Below are 27,303 nucleotides of genomic sequence, written 5' to 3'. Positions count from 1 at the left end.
GCACTCTGGACAGTACCTGAAATGCTGCCCCCTTTTAATAATTTAAAAATAAAAAGGACAGAAAAGTGAGAAGAGTCTATTGAATAAAATGATTTTGTAGAAGCATGAGAAAGCAAAGAAATCACAAACTAAGCTGTGAAGACTGTGATTGTTAATGAATTATAAATTTGACACAAGTTATGAGACAATGACCAGTAGCAACTCAGAAGGTGGAAAACTATGCTATGCCTTAATCAATAAAACCCCCAAATCTTCTAGCACTACAGAATTCCAAACACACAGTGACCAGTTTCTGAAACACTCACATTGCTAGGAATAGCACAGCTGGTTTGGAAAAAAAAGATTTCTGATTAATCTAATCTATTATCTGTGCAATGAAAGAATCAAACCAAGAATTCTTGAGGTCATTCTAACACTGTCTTTCAAGAGCTATATTAAATATAAGCGAACCAATATAATCTCTTGTGAGAGATGCAACAAGTATCAGTTCCCAGAAAAGAAAAAATCATCCTGTATAAGTGACTAATTTTGTTTAACATGGGGTTGCCCATCAATTTTTTTTTTTATTGACTAATCTCATGCACAGTGAAAAAGATGAGAGTTTAACTTTCTTTCCATGAATAGGAGGATATTTTATCTTTGCTTACAAGTTTCCATTGTTTTGTAGTATGTGGATGAACTAGGAATGCTTTGTAATGGTTCTGAAGAGATCTCAGAAGTAATAATCTTCAGAGGAATAGCACATCACACAAAGACACAGCTGATAAAGCACAGAGGATGCTGGGCAGCCCATTGCAGGAAGCAGCCACGCTGGTTCATAACGACAACAAAGATGTGAAAACTGCCTTTCATTCCTTCAAAGGGGATAAAAGATACCAACAATCTGATGATGTGGCAAAGCCCTTGGCTGTTAAATGATCCAAATTACATTATGGCTTACTGATCTTGTGAAATAAATGCATAGAACTCATACAAAAAGTTACAGAAATTCAGAGGCAATTGTCAAAAGTTCAGTATTTTTATGGTACCAGGTTTTAATAACTTTAGCTGATTGCTCAGTCATTTAAAAGGGATGTAAAGTGACTCCATGTAAAAAGACTCCATAATAAATATTAATTTATCACTACTCTCTAATTTTCTGAAGCTTATCAAAGTCAAAAGATTAGGTATCAGTATTTCAGGCTGAGTAGCAGCTGTGTAAATTCCAGATTTTAACACACAGAGACAGATGTATGAGCTGCCTAAATTTCACTGTGTGTATCATATGGCTGGGAACTAACAATGACGAGAGGGTGATTATAAATTCCAGAATATCTTTTTGGAAAAAGATGGCCTAGTGTAAGTTTTTCTGAATTAGAAAGTAATAAGGCAATTTTAACATTACCAGATATTTTCCAGCGTGAAGAGATTGCAAACTTGAGCCCTAATAGAAGAATGTGGCATGATGTTGCAGCAGTACATTTTTTTCTGATGCTGGAGCTAATCTTTCTTTTGTTAATCTGATCTGATAAGGATTAAATGAAGAATTAATAGGGGTAACATTAAGATTTGTACAGCAGAACTCATTAGAAACATTTTTACGAATCTCCTTCAAATAGAATAAAAATATCTTGTATCAACATCCTGAAAAAGATCAACCCAACCTTCACTGTTCTAGCAAGAAATTTCACTATCCTTTAAATGGTACAATTGTGAACCAATGGCAACATGGAAAATAAAGGGAATTCATCTTTCCTGGAGGTTTGTCTTAATGAATTGACTTAGTGCATAGGAACAATACTATTTTTTTTTTTTAATTTTGTGGGGTAGAGTTCCTTCATATGCAAAAAATGTAAAAAAATATTCTAATTGGAAGCAGTCTCCCCCTGACATAACTCTTCCTATGAACTCTCTACAAATGCAGATCAGGTTAATACAAAGTCCAGGTTACGTTGTCAGGTTTCAAAAGACAGGCTTCCTGCTCCTCCCAGGTGCATGGTTAACACTAAATTCCTCACACTCACTGTAATTAAGATCTGTGATTTATAACATGCAGACATCCAAGTCATTGGACATCAGTGTATTGGCTCTGCCTAACCTCCACAAAAGCCTAAGGAATACAAAGTGGAAAAAGAAAAGACAAACTGGCAAAATCCACCACCTTAATGTCAGCTGAAAACATTTCTCCAATGCCAATGAAGGCAGTGCACATTCCTCTGGCCACAGACTTCACAGACCCTTGACATAAAAAAGAAGAGTCTCTAAAAAAAGCTTTTTCTCTCTCGCCACCAAGCAGCACGCCACCCAGCCCTGTCATAAATCTGCCATAGTAGTTGTGCATTCATTTCTCTTTTTTTTTGAGTTGGCAATTGTTGACATGATACAACCAACCAAGTGGGTCATGCCAAACAGAGAATGCTACACAAGGGCTTCACAAGTCAGGACAACTCCTCGTTCAATTCTGGTTCCACCATAATTTTTTCCAAGGGATCTATAAAGCTCCTGACAGGGTGAGGGGCACAGAAGCCAAATGTTGCCACCTTCTCTTTGCCTCAGGGGCAACACCGAAATCTAATCTTAGACTGCAAGAAAATCAGCCTTTTCTGTGACCATCCACAAGCTCTGCTTCACAGAAGAAAGCAGTTGGGAGACATCCCAGTTCCCACAATTTTTAGGTGATATCACAACGCTTGTGTTTTGCCAAAGCCTTCCCAAAAGCAGAAGAAAATCAGCAGCATGACTTGAGTTTGCAGCTGCTATTGAACTAATGACTTGGCTGGAGTAGCAGATGCAGCTAAGAGGCAGATTTTAATGGTCTGTGTATGCTACTCGCACTGAAGCTCTGTCATTCTGGCTCTTGCTGTAGAAATGCTGGGTAACACACAGTGCTAGAAATGAGATATCCTGAATACACTCCTCCTGGACATCAAATCCTCCTTGTGCTTTTGGTCCCCTATGCCAGGCTCAGCCACTGCTCCTGGCTCAAGCAGAGTGCGAGCACTCAGGGCTCCACACTCCCCTCAGCCCTGGATCCTGTCCTTTCCACAATTTTGAAACTTGGTTCTTCTAAACACGTCAGAAACCTTCAACCTATATTCACCATCTCTTTTGAAACTTGGTTTCCTACCTTAATTGCAGTAGCTATCAGATATCCCACTTCAATCCCTCCTCACTGGTAGCACATAAATAAAATGTCTGGCCACTAATCTGCTAGGATATACTGCTACATTCGTTTACCAATTTAGTTGAGTGGATGTTGTGGTCACTGTGACCAGAGCCCCCAACCCCTGGTCTGCAGTGGGGCCGGAGCAATGTGGCCATTGGCCTAGGCAGAGGGTTCCTGAGGATCCTGCCTGTCCCTGGCTCTGGGCAGCAGCCACCCTTGCCTCGGGCTGCTCTGATCGATCCAAAGGTGCCTCTAGCTGCCTGCCTGTCATTGCACCCAGCTGTCCCTTTCAGGGGACCCCTCATTCCATCCCATCCTGCCTGGCATACCCTCCGTACACCTTCCTCCTGCTGGCTCAGCCTGGCCCGGCCCCGTGCCCTCTCACTGGGAACATGCACTTCCTCGTCCGCCCTTTACACCTGCTCGTGCCAGGGCTCCCACTGACTCTGCTCCCCCTCTCCTGGCAGCACCCCCGTCACTGATCTTTCTTGAACCTGTCCATGCTCTGTACCTGAGTTTAATTTGCCTCTAACCCAGCCTAGTTGTGCTCCAAGGGCAGGCCCAGCCCCATACACAGCGATCTCCCCAAGCACAGCTCTACCATGGGGGTAACTTCAGATTCCTTTAAAACACAGAAGGTCAAAAGTATTCTATTTTTGTCAAAGAAACTGCAAAAGAGCACTACAGATGTACAGAGCTACCTTGGTCACTGTATGGAAAGGGGAGGAGGAGGAGGATGGGAAAGGGAGAAAAGATGGGATGGGGTAGGCACAGGTATGCAATAATCCTTCTTACAGTTATTAAAAAAAGAAATGAAGGGGACAGGTGAAAAAGAAAATATTTAAACTCAGAAGACAGAGCCTTTTTCAGTAACGGAAACTCCTTGCAATAAAAGAGTGGATTACTTCACCTTAGCTATATGAATCTGCCTTTAGGTCGTGTTCTCATCTCACTCTACAAAGATACACAAAGGCAAGTCCCTGAGCGTAGAGAGGGGAACACCACCTAGTATGGCCAGGTAAGTGCTTGTGCACACAGCATGAGGACACTTTGGAAAGCATCTCTGCCCTTGCCCAGCAGGATTTCACACCTACTGCTGGGCTTTAGGCCTTCGCAACGCTAGCATGGGAGCACCTTTGGGGTTACAGCAGGAGCAACTTCTACAAGGCAGAAGGGCAAAATGGTTATGGAACCGTTTGGGTTGGAAGGGACCTTGAAGATCCCCAATTCCAACCTCTCTCTCATGGGAAGGGACATCATCCACTAGACCAGGTTGCCAATTTGCCAAAATTGCTTACAGGTGACAGCTATGTCAATCAGTCTAGTGCTCCTGCAACTTGAGAAACAGAGATTAGAAGTGATGGGCTATGTACTATTTTCCAACTGTAGTGCAGCTCACTGCTATTATTTGCTTGTAAGAAACATCTATTCTAAGATGATGAAAGCACCTACGAACACCTCAGTGTCTCCAAAATTACAAGAGGTTAGTTTGTTAAACATTTAATCTACTTAAACAAATACAGACTTCATGCAAGACAGATCTGAGTATAGACTGATAATTCTATCTTAGCATTGCTAACTATCACTGGCTGCTGTGCATGGAAACTCCAAACCCAAGAAATTCTCAGATATAATTTCCTAGATAAAACATGTTATATGAAGGTCAGCTTCCTCAGAGGCTCCTACTTTTAGACATAAAACTGACTTTAAAAGAAAGGAAGCATTTAAACAGTGTCATGGCAATATGGCTTATTCAATTATTAACTAGCTGATTTATTTTTAATTACTCATGTACCTCTTCAAACTCAGCCTAGGTCAGCCATGAAGGAGAGCAGCTACCAGATGTCTGGCAGCTGCAGAGCCTGCACAGGATGGACATGGATCTCCCAGCCAGTGGATGGGGGCTCAGATCAGAGAAAACATCACCACAGATGGCACAGCCGGGTGCCCGTGACTGGCCCCCCGTCACTCGCAGCAGAGTGGCCGAGGGCGTGTTTCTGAACCACTCTCTTACCCCTAAAGGTGGTCTCTCCAGGTCAGGGTTGAGGCACATTGGTGGGGCAATGAGGGGAAGTTTGCACTGCTGCTGCCCATGCTGTATCTGCTCTACAAATAAATAGAGGACTTTAGTCTCCAGGGCTGTCAGTTTGGCACCTTCCATGTGCACAAAAGACACTTTCGTTTGTTTGCTTTTACTTTCTTAGAAACAACCACCCAAACAGTTATATGCAAAGCTTAGTATGGCAAATCAAAATAAATCAAATTTATTGCATGAGAGCACCTAAAATCCCACAACTTCCACTTGCTCTCTCTTTCTTTTGTGTTTTCTACTTTTAATTGTGATAAGAATAAAAGTTATGGACCTCTTTCGGTGTTTCTTGATGACAACGGTTGCTGTTCCACCACAACTCCAATGCTGCCACCAAGCAAGCAAGAAGAAGGCCTATTGCTAAAATGCAGAAAACGCCTGCAAAACTGTGCAGCTTGAGTGCCTTCCCATCTGTCTGTGCATTGGTATGGCTATTCAGGTCACAACGTCCCATCCGTGGCCACCACTTCTGTTTAAGAACATCCAAATCTCCACTTTCTTGCAACTCTAGGATCCTGCAGAAATTTCAAAAGACAAGTATTATTTGCAATGACACTTTTTTACAGGTTTTTTTTGTCTTTTCCTTATGCTTCACAACTCTTAAGTCTACCATCCCACAGTTCAAAACTCCAACCCCCTGCACCACCAGTGTTGTATTCTTTATCTGAAACTCCCTTACACCAAGATTTCTTTCTACTCACAGCAGCAGGTACACTCCACTGGGTAACTTTGGGAAAAAAAGAGACTGTCAAAAATTACACTGCAATGCAATCAGCATTTCCAAGGGAAATCACCACATTCCAGTTAGTTATGGCTGGTCTGGCTACATTCAGCTGCAGCAGCTGGTCCCACTAGTGAAATGTTCAACCCACTCCACTGCTGCTCTCCTACAGTAATTCCAAAAATATGTGAGGCTAAACATGCTACTGTTTGTGCACCACTTAGTGCAAATCTGTTTAAGCAGCGACCAACTCATTTACTTCGGCAAATGTAGTTTATTCAAAAGGATTTTACTTCAGTGCTGTTACTTAATGCCTGATTTACTGTGTTAACAGTTGCTAATTAATCATTGTTTTGTCTCTTGTGAAGTGTCCCTTCTCTGCATGAACGATTCATTTTGGATTTGGTTTGATAACTGTTTTAGCTGTTTACTAACAATCTTTTCTCTTGAGGCAGCTTTGTCTCTAGTTATGCAGCTGGAGTTTTGCTCCTGTTTCTAAAGGAAGAGCAAGATGAGGCAACCTTGCTTCAGTTCCCTGCCTGGAGCGGAGCACCCGCTCACCTTCTGCTAAGGCCACACATGCCTGCACAACTGCATGTCTTCATTTCAGGGTGCACATTCACATGGACAAGAGATACCCAGCTGATAGCTCAGAGATCACTAAATGTCATAGTTTTATAGTCTCCTGGTCTTGGCAGTCCCATGCAATTCTCAGCAATTCTTGTTTCCCTGTACCATTGTGAGTCTTTGACCTGTCCCTCTCCCCTAAAGGATAACCCAGGGCATTGCTACTTGCTTACTGCAGGGAGCAACACATTGCTTCAGAGCCTGCAGAATGTGGCATGAATCCAGGATCTCTCTTCAAACTCCCCTCGACCTCACACGGAGCTCTGAGGACATCAGTCCTCTGCCAGAGGCAGTGCTGCCTGAAGGTGTGAGGCCACACATCACCTCCACTCCCCTCCTCCCAAACCAGATGCACATGGAGCAGAAGTAGCAGCAGCTTTGCTGGAGCTTGAACTCATAACCTCTCTGCTGTCATGTATTCATTGTTCTCTATTAATGAAACACCAAAATTAATGTGAACCACAAACGGTTGCTGGCTGCAGAAAGGAATCCTATAAAACAAGGTTTGCTTCAGTTTACCTCTGAGAGAAAAGATCTCTGTAGGGACTGCCATGCTGGAGTGCTATCCCATATCCTTTGCTGCTGATGCTGTTTCCAATGACTGTCACAGAGCATTCATCATCTGTCAGCGCAGCATATTCCACCACCGTCACATCCCACAGGAAAGCATAATTTCCTTTCTTTGCCTGTAAATACAGCACGAACACAATACAGTCTAAACTAAACTCCATTTCTAGGTAGGGCAAAACCCAAGCCAGCAAACAAATCCGGATCTTGTCATTATTCTTTGGTGGTATTTCATCAGGTCACAGTTTACCTGCAGACCTTCAACATCTTAATACATTTCTAACACTCTTCCCTCCCAGCAGGACCTCACCTACTTCAAACCTTGCTAAAATATCTTCCTTTTTTTAGTAGGAATACATAGAATAACAGAGCCAACTATGAATGTAGGTAAGGCTTATGGAACAGGTTATTAATTAAAAATGAAAGCTATTGCTTTAGATGATGGAATTTGATGCATGTTTTGTAGGAGACACAGAATGTGAGTGGTTCCATGCATTTATGTGACAAGACTGGCCTAGTATGAGCATTAAGTGATGAGCATCACAGGCACCAAAATTGTAACTTTGCAGCTTTGTTCATATAAACATGTAAATAAACAAATTTCCCTTCCAAATAAACAAAGCCGTTCTGAGAGCTATGTTAGTCCTGTAACAAAAGGCATGCACTGAGCTGAAAGTGTTCCCTCTTTTCTTCACAGGCAAGAAGATTCACAAGCATCTACTATTATCTCAGTTTTGAGGTAAATATTGTTTTCTTTTAACACAAACCCCATGCAGATATCCTTAAACATCAGCCTTAATTGGGACTGAAACCAATGCCTGCACACAGTGTATATAATGAATGTAAATCACCTTACTTAACACAAGATGTAAGAAACATATCTGGATAGGGATTCAGTAAAGTAAAATAAAATACCATCTTGTTGGTTAAAGTAACCATTGGCTGCCTAATAGATTAAAGTAGCTGAAGTCCTGTATATATTTCTTTATGTTACTGGTTCACAAAGCTCCCCTAGCAAATGGCTACAGCTCTGGCACAGAATTAGTTAAACCTTCTGCACACTTTCTGTTTTTATGTAAGCTCAGTTTTGAATTCACCTGTAAGTTTGAAAGACTCCATCCATTTTTTCATTACACTGGATTCCTCAGTTGAGCAAATAAGATAATTTACTTCACCATAGTTTGATATAAACCATACCTTTCTGAAGTCCCTTACAGTTGCTTACACATGGCAAAAAATCAAATGGGTGAGGTATCTTCTAGTAGGCAGAATTCAGGGAAACAAAGATTTAAATTATGTTGCCTGGACTGTCTGTAAGGTACTTGCTGCAATCCACCTCCTTTCCCTGCTTCCCTTTTAACAGCATAGAGGCAATCAAAGATCCGCAAATTCATTTGCTTCTGGGTTAAAACAGAGTAGAAATGTTATATCCTTTCTCTTTAGTAAGATTTGAATGAGTCTGTACGCTGAACCCTTGGAAAACATTATTTTTATTATTCAGGCACGTTGTGTTCTATGGTAAATAATAATACATAGCATTTTGCTACCTAAGACAGGAAACTGTCAGCATTAATAATATGTCCTCATGGGAACAAAAACAGCAGCCCTTGTTACTGTGCACAGAATTTATTCAAAATCCATGCTATTAGAGAACAAAAATCCTGCCTAATGGATATATAGCAATCAGACACCCAGGAAAGATTTGGCCTTAGTCACTGTGGTAAAATGTGTTTTACATTTCTCTGGGTATTTTTTTTTTGTTGGTTGGTTGAATTTTTGTCTTCTTTTTTTTGTATTGTTGTTTTGTTTTGAGGGTTTTTTTGGTTTTTTGGGGTTTGTTCAGTTTAAAGAGCAGTATCTATCCTTTGTTCTTTCAGAACTGGTCAGTAAATCATCTTTTCAAATTTACAATTTAGAAAAGAACCCTGACAACACAATACATTCCTTGCCTATATCTTAGTAATACTTGGGGAGCACAATGTTCCTCAAATATTCAACTTCCATTACAATGCACTGGCTAAAGATAAAAATCACATTAATGATTCTACTTTTCAAGCCTCAATCTTCTGTATGTTATTTTATATAGAAGAGCTTTGTACACTGACTTTCGATGCTGGACAGCGGATCTTTTGTAAAGGTCTATTTCTCTTGCATTTTTGGTGTTGCTATCCTAAATTACATCCTGCGACTGTAAATGGTCAATAAACCAAGTCTGCCAGATCTCTTCACATCTATTTTACATTTTTTTAATGACATAAATCATTCTATCCAATGTCATCACATCTGTAGAGCATTGTTTCTCTGACAGCCTGATCATTTTAGCATAAACAGGAATCTGACTTTTAAACTCTTGGTTGTACGTATGTCTCAACTCCCAGAAATCCCGAGTGCAAGACTGCATCCCCTCCCTCTCTGATTGCCAAAACCAGAATCTCCGAAGATCCCCTTTTCCTAAGGGAAGAGTTAGTTCTTTCCAAACTTCTTCCACTTGTGAATTTTTCTTCCCTGAAGAGTGGAGACCTCACACTATTAGTGCGTTCAGTGTGTGGAAAGTTTTCTCATAACAAAATGTTTAGTTGCTGTCTAAATTCAGCATCCTTCACTTCCCTGTTAATATCTGTTGTGACAGCTAAGCAGTATCATTTGTTCAATTTAAGGAAAAGCTGTCAAACTTTGAAAAACATATGTACAAGACACATAAATGCACACATACATGTGTGCTTGAAGTATGCTGACATTTTATATACCTTCACTAGGCAAGCAGTAAAAACCAAATAAAATCAAATTGACGTTTATTTTCCATGAAAAATCAACCTTTAATTTTAAATGTAGTTTAAATCTTATTTCTTTTTTTTTTTTTTTTAACAAAAGACTGCATGTGTGCATATGTGCCTGCCCCTTAACCTCCAGGCCATCAGGGTAAGAAGAATGGCAAAAGGGCCTGTGGCAAACATCAGCTAAGAATAGGTGAGATAGCTTGAATAAATGACTGAAATTAAACACAGTGAGCTCATATTTATACTTCAGTCTTCTAACTGTACTTCATATTTGACTCTCAGCATACAGGCAGGCTGTACGACAAAACAAAAATGACTTGGTTAAACTTTCAAAAACCTCCTTATCAGAAAGTCAGCCAAAGCAGCACTCATTTATTCCACCCAGGCAGAACATCTACTTTGGCTTACACCAAGGACACCAGATTTATCTTCGGTTCAACAGATTTAAGAAAACAGAGAGAAGAAAAAAGAACCCTCTGGGCAAAACTCATATTAAAAAAAATATTTCTTCTTCAGAATCCTAAAAAAATTAAAAGGCCGAAGAAGATTGCTTCCTAGACAAGAGAAGGACCACAAAGAAAATAATACTCCAGGAAAGCAGTAAATTACCCCATAATGTTACTCTTCACTGCAGATGGAGATAGAAGAATATTTGTTCAAAGAGGCCTGGCTTACTGATGGCGAAATGATGTTGCTTCAAAGAAAGCATGGTAAGAAATAATAACATGAAAAAAAATTGATTCCAGATTGATCACTGATATGTCTGTGATTTATCTGAAACTATGAAGAAGCTATCACACTAAAGACAGAAGTGCCAGAATAATGCAAAATTCATCATTAATTTGCTGTCAGAAGAGAGTGCCACTGCAGCTGATCCCATTATATGGCTGGTACCACAGAAATATCAAAAAGTGACCTTTACATTGGCATTAGAGGAGTAGTTCAAAAACACGCTTGGATAACATTTATTATCTATAAAAAGTGCTTTAAGAGAAGCAACACAGTTCTAATAAAAAGAAAAACATGCCATTTAATCCTATTGAAATGTTCCAAACACTAAAATAATTACGGAACCACTGTAGGATGCAATAGATTCAGGTTTAAGGAAGCATTTGCTCTTGCTTCAAAGGCTGATGGATCAAGAAATGAATAAATTTATGAAGCTCCATGAGAGCAACTGCAATTCACAATATAAAATTCATTGTGGACAAAGTAGATTTTAAAAAATCATATTAAATGAACTTTTAAATTACTTCTGCTCTCAAAATTAGAATGAAGAGAGGTGGCTGCTCAAGAAGATCACTCTGATTTAATGCTCAGTGATCATTAAGGAAGCAAAAAAGAAAAGGAATAAATTCTTACTGTGCCATTGCCTAAATCAGTGATGCATTCTCATTTTGTGCTCTACTTGGTTTTGATCGCTTTTGATCAAAAGTGATATACAGGAAGTAAAGAAACGATTCAGAGAAATTTTGGCACCAAATTGGTTGGACAGGGGAACAAACAATCTCAACCAAAGCAGGGCATTATAAAATGCATTAATGAGTTTAATTCTGCTATCTGTATATACAGCAGATGCAGGATCACATGACATGGGGATCATATGAGTTCATTCTTTCAAAGCAAAAATGGGTGCTCCCAAAGGAAATAAAAACCACAGGTTATTATGTATGTTGGTGTAATCAATAATTACCCTGAATAACTGATTGCCACTGGATGTAACACAAACATCTGAGATCCTGAGATCCTGCCTGTAGAAACTTTCCTGTGGCAGCATTAGTCAATCCTCACCTGTGGTAGTCCCAGACAGCTCAAAGTGGCAAAACAGCAGTGCGTATGGACTGGTGGTTTGTGTGGTTTCTGCTCCTGCGCTGTGCAGAGGTACTACTGAATAGGAGGAGGTTTTCCATCTTCAATGACCACTTTCAACTATCTTGGGAACACAGCAAAAGCAACTTTCCCCCCACAGCCCTCGGCTCTCAAGAGTCCTCCTGTCACTTATGGGACACTGAAGTGAATTCCTGCCTTTTCCGTGGCTCTCCCAGCGCTGCAAAAGCTGTGCCTTGCCCATGGGAGGTGGTCACTGTGGCTGCAGGGATGCTGCTGTGTCTGAAGAGACACTTCTGCTATGGCAACCAAATGCCATAAAAGCTCACAGGACTTTCTTCCACTGCCATCCTTTAGTTTTCAGACAGTCAAAGAGAGTAAGAAAATCTCCATGAAATGGAGAAAGATAAATGGAATGGGGACAAACCCTTGAAATACCTGTCTGTGGCATAAATAACCAGCACTCCCTGTTTTGCACTGAGGTGGCATTGCTTTGTTTGGCATGTGCAGCTGAACTGTGATACTGAATGAAGAAAAGGAAAGGAGAAGGAGGGATGAAAGAATAGTAGTGATTATTTTCTTTTTTTGCATTCTGTCAGGCAAGTCCTCATTGAGAAAAATGTTTTATGGATCTTTTTATGCTAGAGAGTTTAGAGTTCCCATTTCCTACGAAACACATTTTTAAGTCATATTTACATCTCTTTCATGCAGCAGTATGTGTTTATGGATGGAAACTCTTATTGCCTTGGCCGACATCAATTCTCCTTTAGAAAAAAAACAGAATTTCTAGCCATAATACTTGACATGGAAAACTTGTCTGTTTATTCAGAGAACTCAATGAGCTAGGAAGAGTGACACTTAAACTATAAGCACAATAGTTTAGTTGACAATGTTATTAAATATTAATCCCAATTTATGTAGGTGTCTAATCAAACAGCGGCCTCGGTCATCTTTGGGGACTGAAGTAAAATTTAGTTGTTGTTGACATTAATTGAATGAGCTGATCTAGTTACAAAAAATCACCCTACAACACTGAAATCAAACTTAGTATGAAAAGTTATTATCACATAGATAGGATGGAGCTGCCAGCTCCATACAGACAATATAATTGGTATTCTCAGCTGCCTGCCAATCTACAGTTACATTTCTGGCTTAGCAAATGTAGCTATCATAAATGGCAGCATGCACTAGGCTTACAGAATAAGAGTATTTACAATTTCATGGATAAAGAGCATCCACTGCCATGAGAATGTTACAAAAGAAAAAAGAAAAGTAAAATACTCTACATTTTTCTAAGGTGAACGTTTTATTATTGGCTTAAATGCTAGGGTACGTAGAAAAGTACTTAATGTCTCTATTTTTCCTCTAAATGCTATGAAAACATCTCAAAAGAAGCCTCATTTTAATAAAGTGCTGAGAAGATTAAGAAAAAAAAACATCAACCACTGCTGTGGATACAAAATGCTGCTAGAAAGGATTTTCTTGCTATTTTCTAAGTCTGTGAGAGACTTTTCTCTCTCACAGAAGAGGTAGCAGAGTTATGTAAACAACCAAACACCTGCAGCCTTGAAAAGTCTTGTTTATGGTACAGTAGAAAAATATTTTGACAATGGATGTTTTAGGATTTTAGCCAATCACCCCAAGGGGTGGCTGATCCTTTGTCCAATTAGACTATGAAGAAAAAAGTCTATAAAAGAGTTTGTAATATAATTAAATGAATCAATCTTGCTGCACAATTCCTGCCTGCTGGATCTTCCCTCCTCCTCCTCCCTATAGCTGCGGGACACGGTGATATACCGTAGGAACCAGGCCTGTGGTAATATTTGGTGCTGCCCGACGTGATTTGCACTCTCTGACGTGTCCTGCTGCTGCGAGCCAAGCCGAATTCCTCTAGAGGTACACTGTTCCTTTTCCCCCCTGGGACCGGGAGGTCCGACAGGACTGAGAAATGGCGAACAGCGGCTCACAGAACAACGCTGTGGTACTGGTTTGGAAAGGTGTGTTTAGCATATTGCAAACCTCCATTCCTGAAAACTCACTTCTGGAATTATTAACTTGGGCTGCCTTGCAAGGGATTCCCATGGGCAGAGACACTGCCCTGGACTTTGCCTTATGGCAGGAACTTGGCTGTGCTGTCCGACACGAGCTCCCGTCTGGGGACCCAGCAGTGTTAGAATTATACCAAACCTGGCGTTTGTTATTTATTCTGCTGACCAACCTCGACTGTGGCAGCAGAGCTGGCTCGCCTGTTTCAGTAATACACTGCAGACCTTGCTATTGCCAGAGCTCTACCTTGTCCCATGGAAGAGAGGATTTTGGAGCTGAGGGCAGAGGGCTTTGGGGAAGATCAGCTGAGAGACAGGCAAAAAGGCAGGGTGAACCCAAACTTTTGACTGAATACTCCTATGTTAAGACATGAGAGTGTTTGCATAAAGATTTTATCCAGAAGTCAAGCAAAGAGTTGGGAATCTTTTGCTAAAGGAATTTGAATTGGGAAATGGGATGGCTTGCATTACTTGTGTTCATCCTCTTTACGGCACTGTAAAAACAGGAGATTTGGATACTTTCCCTCTGACTCTTCCGAAAAGGTTTCAAAAATTCAAAGTAGAAAAAGGAAACACAAGCCCAAACCATTTTATTATTTCCCATGTACAAAAGCATAAAGAACTAGTAAATCAGTGTTTCACTGACAAGAGTGTCTCTGATCAAACATTCACTATGGTAATAACAGCTTGTTTTATGAAAAAAAATCAATTGCTAGATAAAGAGGACACTTTTCACTAAAGGAGCAGCAGCACATCAAGGCTTTCAGCATGCCTGCATCCCTTCTGTGTAATGTACTCCTGGACGTGTGTTTGATGTAAGGTACTGTCTGGTTTTGTTGAGGTTCAAGATGGAGAGCAGAGGGGAGAGGCAGGCTATGAGAGAGAGAGAGGAGATTTGTAATGGTCAATATTCTTTATCACAGTACTCAGAACTAAGATGCAGCATCCTAAGCTGTTATACACCTGTGCTTGAATCCCACATTAATTCTCTGTTCTGGAAAAAAACATGTCGTTTTATCTGAGAGAAATAAAATTTTGGTAAAACACGCTGTCATGTGAATGCATTTTTCAAAGTCTGGAATAAACAAAGAAAAATCTTGCATTAAATTTCTGTTTTAAGAGAAATGAGTATACGTTCTGCGAATCCCTTGATTCTTACTCATGTTTCCAATCATGAACTCAGAAAAAAGAAAACAAACTCAAATGAGCAAGGGACAAGAGTCAGTACTGGATAATGTAAAGAATTACATTCAAAAAGGCATTATCAAAGCTCCCAAGAAACTGAGAAACCTTAGGACCAGATCCAAAGAAGGACTTACATACTGAAGACTTAGGCAGAGCTGAAGTACTTTAATTCAGAACAATGACACCAAATACGAATCTTATCTGCCATCGAGATACTAAAAGGAACTTTAAATAAGAATTTAGGGGGCTTTTAAATGACTATAATTTTTTTCCTGTGACTTAACGTTAGCTCCACAGAAACAACATTGACACAGAAATTAAATGAAAAGCCCTGTGATCCAGTCTTACCTTCCTGATGCCTTCAGAAGGGTTTGATACGCAATTATCTGCCCCATTATTCTTACTGATAGTCCTCCACAGTTCAGCAAATGTGTTATCCTGCTCCAAAGGGTTGGTCCCTTTTGCTTTAAAGTATTCATACACTGCTGAGTCCCTGACTGTACCATAAGATATATCCATTTGTTTGGACAGATCCTGAAATGTTCTGAAATTCAAGCGACATTGAGAAATTAGTATTATGTAGTACATTAACAAGATTGCATTAATTAAATGGTTTCTTTCTATGTCTGTCATTCTTCAGAAAACACTTACCCTTACCAAGTAACATTTCCATTTCATTTCTCACCATAAAAGAAAACGAAGTAGTTATTTAATTGTACTGAGATCATATGATTTTAACTACACCCAAGCTCTGTTTCACCCCAGTGAAGATTTCTTTTTTTTGACAGATAACATTCATGTTAAATATGCCACCATGACTGCACAAGAATACAGTGGGATAAAGACTTACCTGAACACAGGAAAAACTCAGATTATAAACTTCCAGCCCCATCAACTTCACCAAAAATACCTTGCAGAATTCAGTGGAATTAGTTTGCAGTTATACCAGTGCTTCCTCTGACTCCAAATCAATACAACTGTTTTTAACAAATAAAATCTTGCTTCCAATTTCCACTAAGTCTCTCTTGCTCTCTCTTTTCACAGCCTCTGGTAAAACAGGCATTTTTCATTCACACAGAGGCCTAACTTTCATTTACTCATCATATACCACTCTGGAAGTGTAAATGGGCCTCACCCTGAGTGGCTGTGAATGCACAATTTATTTTCAAATTGTACAGAATGTAATTCACTCCTGTTTTACAGCCTTTTCTGCACCAAAAGGTGTAAATCACTGCCTGCATCAATGAAAACCAGCCCAAGCTTCAAAACATTTAAGGTGGTATCACTGCCATCAGAAGCAGCATCCTGGCTGTTTTCCCCCTCTCAGACGTTCATTCCCGTTCCCATGCCTTCTTCCTTTGCCATCAAGTATCACCTCTGTGCAGTGCCCCCATTTTTCCATCTGAGCATACAAATATACAAACACACATTCGACCACTGACCACCACACACAGCAGCAGGGACCAAACCGGATCTCACAAATAATGGCTTATTTTCTGCTTTATAAATGTGTGACTTCACGTATTAACAACATGCTTCTGATATAGCCAACTAACACTGCTTGACATCAGTTAAACTAAAGCAACTCTCCCTGCCTCACCCCTGCCCCCCGCCTCCTTTCTTTTTTCCAAAAACAACCTTTCTGAAACAAAAACTTCCTGATCAATAGATTTGAAAGGCCTACTGTCACCACCTCTCCCACACCTCCAGTTTCTGGAACCACAAAAGCAGAACATTTTGGTTTGCAGCTCGTGCAGATTTTTCACAATGCTCCTGAGGAACCTTCCCTTGGCCCATGAGCTAAAGCTGTTTTCCACAGCTGAAGACTTGTCATAGACAATATTTTTCTGTCACCCTCTTCCCTGTTTCGCTGGGGAGATGCCACTGCTGACACCTCACATGCCTGTAAGATTCCCTGCTAAACTATTTAGAGCAAAGCAATCTGGGCATATACACAATGCCACATAAAATACGTAGCAAACTCTTCCCTCTTCTCCCTCACATCACCCTCAGGCCTCCCAAGTTTAGCTCCCAAAGGCACCCTTTTCTGGGACTCCTGGCATGGGAGCCCTGTCCCCAGGCTGCAGCTCCACAGGGCTGCCTCTCAGCACACCCCTTGCTCCAAACTCTTCCAACTCACAAGCTGCTTCAAACAGTTTAAGTGGTTTAAGTTCTTAAATTGTGTTAAGGACTTTTTATCATTTTAAGCTGTTAAGCAGCTTTAAGTAAGACTGTGTGAACAGTTTCTCTCTATATACATTGCACACTTGTGGATTTAGGCTAACTCTAGGAGTTCCACCAAACCCCAAACCTCCTGTTATTTCCCTAGCTCTGTATATGGCAATTGATAAAGTACAACACAAACATCCTGGAGGTTGCTGGAAATTCAAAATGCTAATGAAAAATGGGAGAATTTTTTCAGATTTTATTTCTTTCTATAAGAATCCTGAAAGGTCTATTCTGCTCCCCTAAATGTTTCCTGTACATTTTATGGAACCCTTTTTCTTCCAGTCTTGATCTACATGATTACATGCTGCATTTAGTTCTGTCTTTATTTTTTAAAGTAAGTTTCATCACATCCTAGGGAACTGTTAAATCCCAGGAATAGATGATTTGGCTGTTAAAAGACACATACCTGCCTACAGGGCAAAGAAAGGTACTCGATATACACAGGAGGGTTTCCTGTGGCAACCCTTCCACACCAGATTTAGTGCAGAGATCTTGGTGTGTGTAAGAAAGCATTTTTGGTAGAAGCACAGCAGCAGAAATATGTTTAACTAATATACTTTAACACAGCTTGCAGCTGGTAACAACTTTACAAATGCCTACTGCTACTCTGTTTGAAAGTTTGAACATGAGGGTTCGGATAGTTAGAAAAATAATTAAACCTGCAATTTTAATACTATCAGTATTTTCTGTTTTCCTTTATTGCCATGGAAGCTTTTACTCAGAAATTGCATTTTGTTTTAGCTAAATTGCACTTTATTGACAATCAGTATTTTTATTTTAGCGAAATTACATTTTATTGACAATCAGTACTGCACAAAAGCACAGTACATGTTGCTTTACGAGCAGCACAGTTTGTGCAATTCTCTAAGCATCACAGGGCAGAGCGAGCAAATCTGGGATTTAAATCAAGCGCTTGCAATAACCACACAAGCATACAGGTGGCAGGGAGTGAAGCACAGCTGTGGCCTGGGTGTGGAGTAAGGTAACTACCCCTTCAGCCAGCAGCATTTCCTTGGGACAGAATATGTGGAGTATTGTGTGTCTGAAAGAGTTCTTGCAGCGCACTGTTGGATGTTTTGGACCACTTAGCCAAAAAAAAATCCCAGAAATTATCCTGACAGGGAGTGGTCTCAGCCACAGTTCTTACCCAGTATAAAAAATAGCTCTGTGCTGTATTTATGCAGTGCAAGTGGAGATGATGCTCAGCACCTCCATGGCCAGAGAAGTGGTCTAAAGATTTGGGCATGGTGGGCATGGGCACATACATAAGCGATATTGAATGGAGATGAATATTTCCTACTCTTACAGGGTGAAGTAAGACAATCATAAGGGCAAGTTTTAAATACTGTTATTTTAACTCCCTCAGATTTGCCTTTGCCAGACAAAATTATTCACTGCTACTTTTCAGATACTGGCTGTATCTTACAATTTTGTCATTTTCCAAAGGTAGCTGCTGTCATTGTTCTTAAGCTTTATTTCTGCAACCAGCTGTTAGCTGGACCCGTCTCCTTTAGCCACTCAAATTCTTGTCTCACCTTCCTATGGCAAAGATTTCATGCGTTTAATATACAAAATTATTTGCAACAAAAATGTGCAGCATAAGAAGATGCCCCATTACCACCTCAGTTATTGGATGTCACACGCCATTAAAGGCTCTTTGTAAGTGTGACTAAAGATAAAGCCAGTAAAGCAGAAAAAAGCCAATGTTCCTCACTTACAGTTACAAGAGCACAACTTCAATTTGTAGATAAATACATCCACTGTGTGATTGCTATAATTGACAAGTACATGTAAACCAATTGATTTAAGTAAATGTATCTGCAGTCAATGTAAAGAAAATTTTTTTCTTTTAAACCTGTATTACCAGCCAAAATATTTAATGCCCATATTTATGCTTACTAGATGAATGCAACAACTGATATGTATTCCCAGTGGAATTGCAATTTCTTCATGCAGAGTCAAGTGAAAACTGGGCTCTCTGCTTGTTTTGTTTGTTAGAAACTTATTGACATAAAACAAACGCTGCAGAAGACACAGACAGGCAATAGCAGTATTGGCATTCATAATTAGACCACTAGAAGTAATTGCCAGAAAAACAATACTGGTTAAGATACACTTTTTGAAGATGTTTTCTTACTTGTAAAAGCCTTGTGTAGCTGTAGATACACAGACTAAAAATATGCTGCCAGTGTGGGTTTATTTTACTCTGTTACTGCTATATGCCCAAGACTTCTGCATGAATAATAAGTGACAGACTAAACTTGACACCAGGTGCTTTGAGGTAACTGCTGATCAATTAACTCAGCAGGAGGTACTGGATCATCAGATGCGATCAAAGCATTTTTCAAAAGAAAAACATGTTCCTGTCATTTCAGAAGGAAAAAAAGGGGAATTTTTTTTTTTTTGGTAGTGACCCTGAGATTTTTGCTCAATGCAGCATAATGTTCTAGGTGATGGCTGCCATCAAGATAAAGTGTCCCAGATATGATGAGGCTTTTTAAGCTGCTCTGCCTAAATGAAGCCTTAAAAATGTATACATGAAATATATAGTACAAGACCTAAATTTCTATCTTTAAATGCCTTGAGGCTAGTTTATTTTCTTTTAAACTTTTTTCTCCAAAAGTTAGGAATTCATTACATCTACAGAATTAAATATAAGTGCAGTTCCTAACAAGAACTGTTTTCTCCACACAATTATGTGAGAGGGAAATATGTGTTCCATGGACTGGGAAAACAGTAAACCCAGTAAACTTCAAAGTAAAAATAGAAGTATCTGAACTGATTTGAACAAGCTTATACCACCACTGCAAGCCTAAGAAATACGTATGAGCTGAAACCTAGAATATAAAATCCTATCTGAAAGGAGATTTATTGGATAAAGTTATACCCAGTGGAAAGCAATGAGCTGAAAGAGAATTCTGCCTACTGTGAACTGCAGAAAAGTGCAGAATTTTGAGACCTAAAATTGCTCAGAACTCCTCCCTCAAAGGAAGAATTTTCCATGACAATGAGGACAAATAAGAAAACGGTGTTAGTTGTTGTCAACCACATCAATCCACCCACTGAGAGATGAACTTGGAAGCCAAGCAAGCCTTGCCAGATCAGATTCTCATTTGTAGATGCCCTCAGAGAGAAAAGAATCAAGGTTGAAGTGGTACTGCAAGAGTACAATGTCTACATGAGCAGATCTTACCATTCAGAACCTCAGTCCTGACCTGAGTCCTGATTCATTTTTATATCCTCTTATGAATCTGCAAGGCAAAGGATTTGAGCCTCAGTCCATTGTTCACAAATGAAGAATCTTTGGAACTACAGTTTTAAGTAAAATTTATGAGTGGGAAGGGTAAAGCTTGTCTTCAGACATCCAAAACGGAGTTCAAACTTTCACAAAAAGACATCCTCTAGAGCTAATCTGCCCAAGTTGAACAGTTTAACTGGCTGAAGAGCTGGAAGAAAACAAAAATTCCCTCTGTTATGGATATAAAGTACCACTAGGGGATGATAGTCTCATTGACACAGACTTGCATGAAGAGTTTCACTGTCTTGCTAAATGCGAGTTAAAAAAGCACAAGCCCACTTAGAAATGGAAAAGATAGCAGTTAGTGTCTCTAAACATTAGTGCAACTGATATTTCATGAGCTTTCAGTTGTACAAGAAAGGGGGATATAGTGGCTGAACAATGAGGTAACATTAGAACTGACCTATCTTTAGCACCTACAAGTCTAAAAAGTAAATACACTTTAAAAAAAAAAAAAGTATTATGACATATTTTGATAGATTTTCAATGCTTGTTCCAGGTACATATAGGAACGTTAAACAATGTGTGTTAACCTGGACATACATCAACTAAAAGATGGACTACTTTAAAGATTATTCTTAGTGGGGACAATAAAACTGTTCAAGGTATTCTTAGAATGGCAGTAGCCTTAGCACAGAGAATATTAAAATGAAAACAAGTTTATCTCCTCATCTTATAACCTTAGACTTCAGAAAAATTGGGTCCATGATTTTAATATGGACATCTCTGATTTTCTTTGAAATTATGAATAAGAGTAAGCTGGGCTCTTAAATCAATCCTTAAATTGTCAACCTCTCTATAGTGACGTGATCAAATTCCGCATTGTTCCATTTCACTGCAAGTCACTTTAAATGCTCTTAATTCTGTCTCAGTGCAGTGATGTGCAGAGCAACAGGTTTCTTCACCAAATACTCTTAAAAAAAACTTAAGTTTAGCAACAGAGGGAGTCCAGTAGAGATCAGCAGCAGTACTTGCATGCTTAGTATACACTTTTCTGGGTCAAGTCCTTCCCCAGCAAATATATACTGCTTTATAGTTCATATGAAACTCATTTTAACTGCTCTCCATGAAAAACACCATCCACTTTAAACAAAAGGTTTAGCAGAAGAAGCCACATGGGAGTTTCTACAAGGGAAGCCATAAGTATTGACAGATTAGACGACACTGAATCAGTGGAGTTGCAGCCCTTCACAGCAGGACTGAACATTTCCAAATCACAGGAGGAGACAAAGAGTGCAGACAGTCAGGGCTGTGTCTGCTCTTGTCCTCATCGGTGGGGCAGGAACAGCTGCTACACAGGATTTCAAAGAAGCAGGGATTTTCTCCAGTGGCAAAACCAATCAATTGTCATGTGTCACAGAACACGTTGCCATGTCAACCACCTACTCTTACTACACTTAAAACAAATAGTGATTGAACTCCTCAGCAGGTAATGGCACTGCAGCAGCTTTTTTCATGATCATAATGGTCACTGCTGCCAGTCTGGTGGCATCTCTGAGACTCTCACTGGATTGGGACTCACTGCCCTATACTAGGTGCAACCAAAAGTAAAATGTAACATTCAGTTCTAGGGAAAGGAAGCTAAAGCCAGCTTTATTTCTGCCCCAGGAGGGAGGGGTTTGCCACACATCCTGCATGCCATGTGTGATGGCAACAGTTCTGTCACCCACCCAGTGCAGGATTAGGACCCTCTCTCCCCTACTGCCCCAAAGAAACTTCCTTTGTAGGCTACCTAACAGACTCAACAGGTAGAGCAGTACTGCTGAGACCAGCCAAACTAGTCATGCACACAAAAGCACATGCTCGAGGTTTCCAGGACTGGAGACAAAAATACAAACAGGAAGAAAAATGAAAAACAAAATAGACAGATCATATTTACACAAAGCACTAGAAGCACTGAACTTGTACAGCCTCCAAACAGATTTTATTTCTTTCAAATGACTTCCAGTAGCCTCTGTTCCTAAATGCAAAGGGAAAGACAAGTAAACTAAACTAAACTGTTTTCTTAACTCCTGATACAGCAATGACTTCCCTGCAGATTGTTTTCACTGGGACTCTGCTCCTGCAGAGCTACTGCCTGATTAAGTTTTAAAAGAAGGGAACAGAATGTAAACCCACTGAAATGCAAAGACAGTCAAACCATTAATAAATGATACACTGTCATGTTTATGATTTTAGTAGTCATTAATTACTAGCTACACACATTGTATTGACAAAACATTTGGAAGCTTTGTGCGCTTTCTTAGAGTCTGAGATGCAGCAGAAATACATTCTATTACCAGTACTTGAATCTGCTTTACTGATCTCAGAACAATCTGCAGCACTTTTGCTGAAGTCAAAGTGTGGAGGATGTAAGACAAAACCCAATACAAGTAGGCTGTGTCCCATTGCTCATGTAAGTTCTTAGTATCTTCCAGCAGTTTATTTAGGAAACATGCCCATTTTCAAAAAAGGACTTAACATTATTTCTGGCTGTGAGACTCAAATTTGGATCCAAAAATCAAACTGGATTCTCATCATAATCAGTAAAACAGGTTCTTCTGTAAACAAAATTAGACCTCTGGGTATTCCTATCCATTGCTATTTCTAAATTATGCCCTCAGGACCACCTCAGCAACTCCAATCATCTGCAGTGATCTGCGTGAATGTGACTTGACTTGTCACTGGATCCTAAAAGTTCATTTTGCCTAGAGCTGACACTGGCTCTACTCCAGTACTGCACATAAAGAAATCTGTTAAACAGCTAGAAATAAGCTAAACATCTCCTGTTTGCCAGTCCAGTGTTTCTAACTATACTTCCAACCCTTCTCCTCTCCAAACCTCCTCCAGGCAATAAAAGCATAAGTCACTTAGATTGCTGATTTTTTCCATTAGCTAGCATTCTTTTTTTTATTTTGGTGCTTATTTGTAATTTATTTTTTCTTTCTGGATGTCCCATGTTCTCTGAATTGTTATCACATTGTAAAGAAACCACAATGGTCCTTACTGTACAAGTTATGATTGTTTAGCTTGAAATGTTTTCAAAAACATAAAATAGCGTAATAAACAATTCTGTTAATAGTGGTAGCAATGGAAACTAGTTTCTGAGCATTTGCATCTCAAAGCTGGATCCACTGGGCCCCATAGCTTGTGATCCCTGGATGAAGTTTCTCTTGTGACTGTTTATGATGGTATATGAATTCATCTGATGTCTAATTAAGGGATGAAGTCAGAGGGCAGTCTTTCCTTTATATTTACAAGGGCTGTTTACAGAACCCCTTTTAATCACTCCATTTTTCCATATTTCTAGAAACTTAACTACCCTGAGATATTACCCAGTTTGTCCACCATGTTTGCAATTTAACAATGAAAAGTATCAGACTGACAAAGAGACACTCAAGAGCATATAACACATTAGAGTCTCTTCTCAGATGCAGGCCCGGGTTTTCAAAATCTGGAGCTTTAATTTGTATGCTCAGATCCACATTTAAACTGCTACATGACTGGGCAGATTTTCAGAACAGATCAAGGAAAGATTTGGCACAACAGCACATCTGTACAACACTGGCAGATTCAGCTAAAAGTCTGGAAAGGGATTCAGTGCAGCTATGAGCAGTTGCTGTTCATCCTGCAAATCCAGAATAACCAGACCCGCTAAAAAATCTGGGTAATCCTGGATCCTTTATCCATACTCCATATTCCATTCAACAGCAAGCAGGAAACTAAAATGCAAAGAAAAGGTAAAAACATCTCAAGAGCATGTTTGGAAGAAAAAATACTCCTGTTTGGACTACCTTTGGGTATTTTCTTGCTTTACTTTTAAACCACTTTGCCACTGTGGCCTTTCTCTGAGTAGCTTGAAGGGTTAACATGTCAATTAAAGAAAGGTATTCTACTCCTTAAATTATTAATTAAACTAAGAACTGCAGCTGGTGTTTAACAGCACCTCAGTCCCAACAGCAGGTTTTAGTCACTTCACCTAAATCAAATATATCATAAAGTTGGCATGAAAATCATATTGTCTGAATCAAACACATCTGGCAACTGACACATGCTTTTACCTATAATGAAAATAACAAACTACCTATTATATACACAGATGCACTTTAAATTGTTTGCTACACCGATGTCTTCTACCACTCCCATTCAGAAGCTAAAAATCCTAATGAAGATTAATGATTAAGATGTAGAGGGAAGAAATTGCCTTATTCCTTTTCCACTGCTGTTTTAAGTACTGATAATGCTGCCGTTCTGTTTTGCGCTCGGATGACAAAGAGCAGCTTTTTAATTAAATAGAATGGGGAACAGATAATCTTGGCTTCTTGGTGCTGGCTTATAAAGTCTTTACTTGGGGTTAGTGGTACTTTATACAATGACTGTTAGGCTATCATTAAAGTCCATGAAATCCCAGTGTGGAATAAGGTCCTACACAACTCTTTACTAGGTTTTGATTTACCAGGAGCTGCTGCATGTCATCAGTCTCATAGCTGGGGTGGAGGGGCTGGATGAATTCAGATCTGTCAAAAGTACAATGTGACGCTGGAAAACAGCTTCACACCCTTGCCTTACCACAGGGAGTCAAGCAGAAGCTACCGCTGTTGACAGAAAGAAGAGAAGAAAACAGAGGGGCTCTGAAGAGGCACCTTGATTGCCAGAGCATGTGCTGCATACTCCTGGGAAATCCAAATATAGGGCTCTTCATTAATACTGAAAGCACATACAGCATTCATCAGTTATCACTGATGTCTAAAGTGCACGCATTACATACGCATATTTTGAAGTCTGGATGCATACTTGCTGTTTCTCAGAGGACCCAGACTGAGCACACAGTGTGTGGTGCACTTCCCATCTCATCCTGATGTACAGCAAGGTAAACAGGAAGAAAGGCCTTACTGGAGGGGTACACCTTACCCTTTGTCCTCTCTTCCTGCTCACCCTGAACACAAGTCTCCCTGAATACTGAACCTCATCCTAGAAAGCACCAAAAAAGCACATCAAAAACAACTGGCTGTTCATTATATTGAGATTAATTATTTCACTCGGGTAGCCTAATTATATACTTTGAAATATGAGCTTGGAAATTGCATTATTGCCATATGCAAGAAACACAGTATTTAACATCCACCCCATTCTAACTGACGGTTTTCTATTCTTTTCTAGATAGGCATGACTATTCATTAAATCAATTAAATTAAATCAGTGGCACATTCTCTGGTTCTAATGGTTTAGAAGGCAAACAACTTCAGTGCCTGTGATTACATTTCTTTTAATGCAACAAACTTTGTCAGCTGTATCAAAACAGCTTTTCTGAGGCAACACCATTCTCTCCCTCATCTCCAGAAGAGTCTGGAAACACTCCTGTATTATATTATACAGGGGGCACACGCACAGAAGAAGAGAACATTGCTGAGTAAGGCAGATGAGCCCAGGAAACGGAAAGAACACATGCAACCCTTCTCTTAGCAACACAGTACTATTCCAGTAAAGTTTTCTTTCTCTCCAGAAAATACTTTGCAACATAAGAACTGAGAGGAAAGCACCTATGGCAATAAACAGTATCTTAGTTCCCAAGGAAAATAAGTTCCTTTCTCCCCTAAACATCCATAAGCTGCATTGATTAAAAATGTTTTGCTAGGCTTTTTGTTTGGTTTGGTTTGTGGCTTTGTTTGGTTTTTGGGGTTTTTTTACATCATCAGGACTAGTTTCTAAATCTCTTTATAAAGATATTCAATTTTTAAAGCCTTTTCTTTAAATGGCAAGTTCACAGATTTTCGCTTCATGGCAAGATGGTTGATAAATATTTTAGAATGTATTAGAACAACTTTTTTTCAGCAGATGAAATATCATCCTATGTTTCACTTAATGTGTTAAGAGTGTCAGGTGTGAGAATGAATGATCTTCTGTCATGGAGACATTTACGAGGGGAGTGGCTATTTTAGACTAAAAGTGTTTGCAAGATGCTGGAGCTCAATATCCTGCGGCAGAAGAAAAACCCAAACAAGATTAACAACATAAAAAAAATGCATTTCAAAAGACCAGACTCTGTAAACATCAAGAACTCGAGGAGAAAGCCTCTTGGGGTGCTGCTTTAAAGGATAAAGGCTACAGAAGGGCTGGCAGTTCCTGAAAGATACCATATTAAAGACACAAATGCAAACTATCTTAACATGAGGAACAATTAAAAGAAATTATAAACAGCTGCAAGAGCTGCTGCAAGAGCTCTTTCAGGACCTAGAAAACCAAAAGCATTCTCTTTAAGTTTCAAAGGGTAGTGCAACCATTTGACTAGCTAACCCTACATACTATAAATGTATGGGAATTGTGCAAATGCATGAGATAAAAAGAATCAAGAAGCAAAAATAAATCCTCCTCACAACACCAGTAAATTTAGTTTGCATGATTTGTCACTGCAGAAAGTGATTTGGTCATCCCTTGACTGAAGTTCCAGTGTCCAGAGCAGAAGTTGGAAAAATTACCTTTGCTGTCAGGTGGGTGAGAAAATCTGACGCTGAACAATCATGGTACAAAAATGACAGAACCCCTGCTCATGTGAGGATGTTGGTGACGAATTATGCAAGGTGAGAAGACAGTTTTTTTACATGAACAAATGAAGCATTTCCCAAAATATTTCAAGAGATTAGCAGAGTTGGAAGCCTACATGTCTGAGCTGACAGTAATTAAAAAACAGGTACAACTTCTTGTAAGTGAGAACAAGTGACTTTCAACTTCATCTCATGGTTTTGCAGGAATTAACTTACTGCGATTAAGTGTTTACTAACTATTGGTAGTTTTGTGAATACAATTTACTTGTTCT

The 27,303-nt window shown here is 39.6% G+C and overlaps 1 protein-coding gene across 1 annotated transcript in view; it reads right to left on the bottom strand.

Annotated features, from left to right (window-relative positions):
- Positions 1 to 27,303, bottom strand: part of GRID1 (glutamate ionotropic receptor delta type subunit 1) — a 499,007-nt gene that overhangs the window by 16,591 nt on the left and 455,113 nt on the right. Inside the window, 4 exon segments of the mRNA XM_048310905.1 lie at positions 5,160 to 5,246; positions 5,509 to 5,749; positions 7,102 to 7,268; positions 15,332 to 15,527. Of these exon segments, the coding sequence (XP_048166862.1) occupies positions 5,160 to 5,246; positions 5,509 to 5,749; positions 7,102 to 7,268; positions 15,332 to 15,527 (691 nt within the window).

Source organism: Corvus hawaiiensis, chromosome 8, assembly GCF_020740725.1.
Source record: "Corvus hawaiiensis isolate bCorHaw1 chromosome 8, bCorHaw1.pri.cur, whole genome shotgun sequence".
Lineage (NCBI taxonomy): Eukaryota > Metazoa > Chordata > Aves > Passeriformes > Corvidae > Corvus > Corvus hawaiiensis.
The sequence above is the reverse complement of the archived record's forward strand: the minus strand, read 5'-3'. Positions and strand labels throughout refer to the sequence as shown.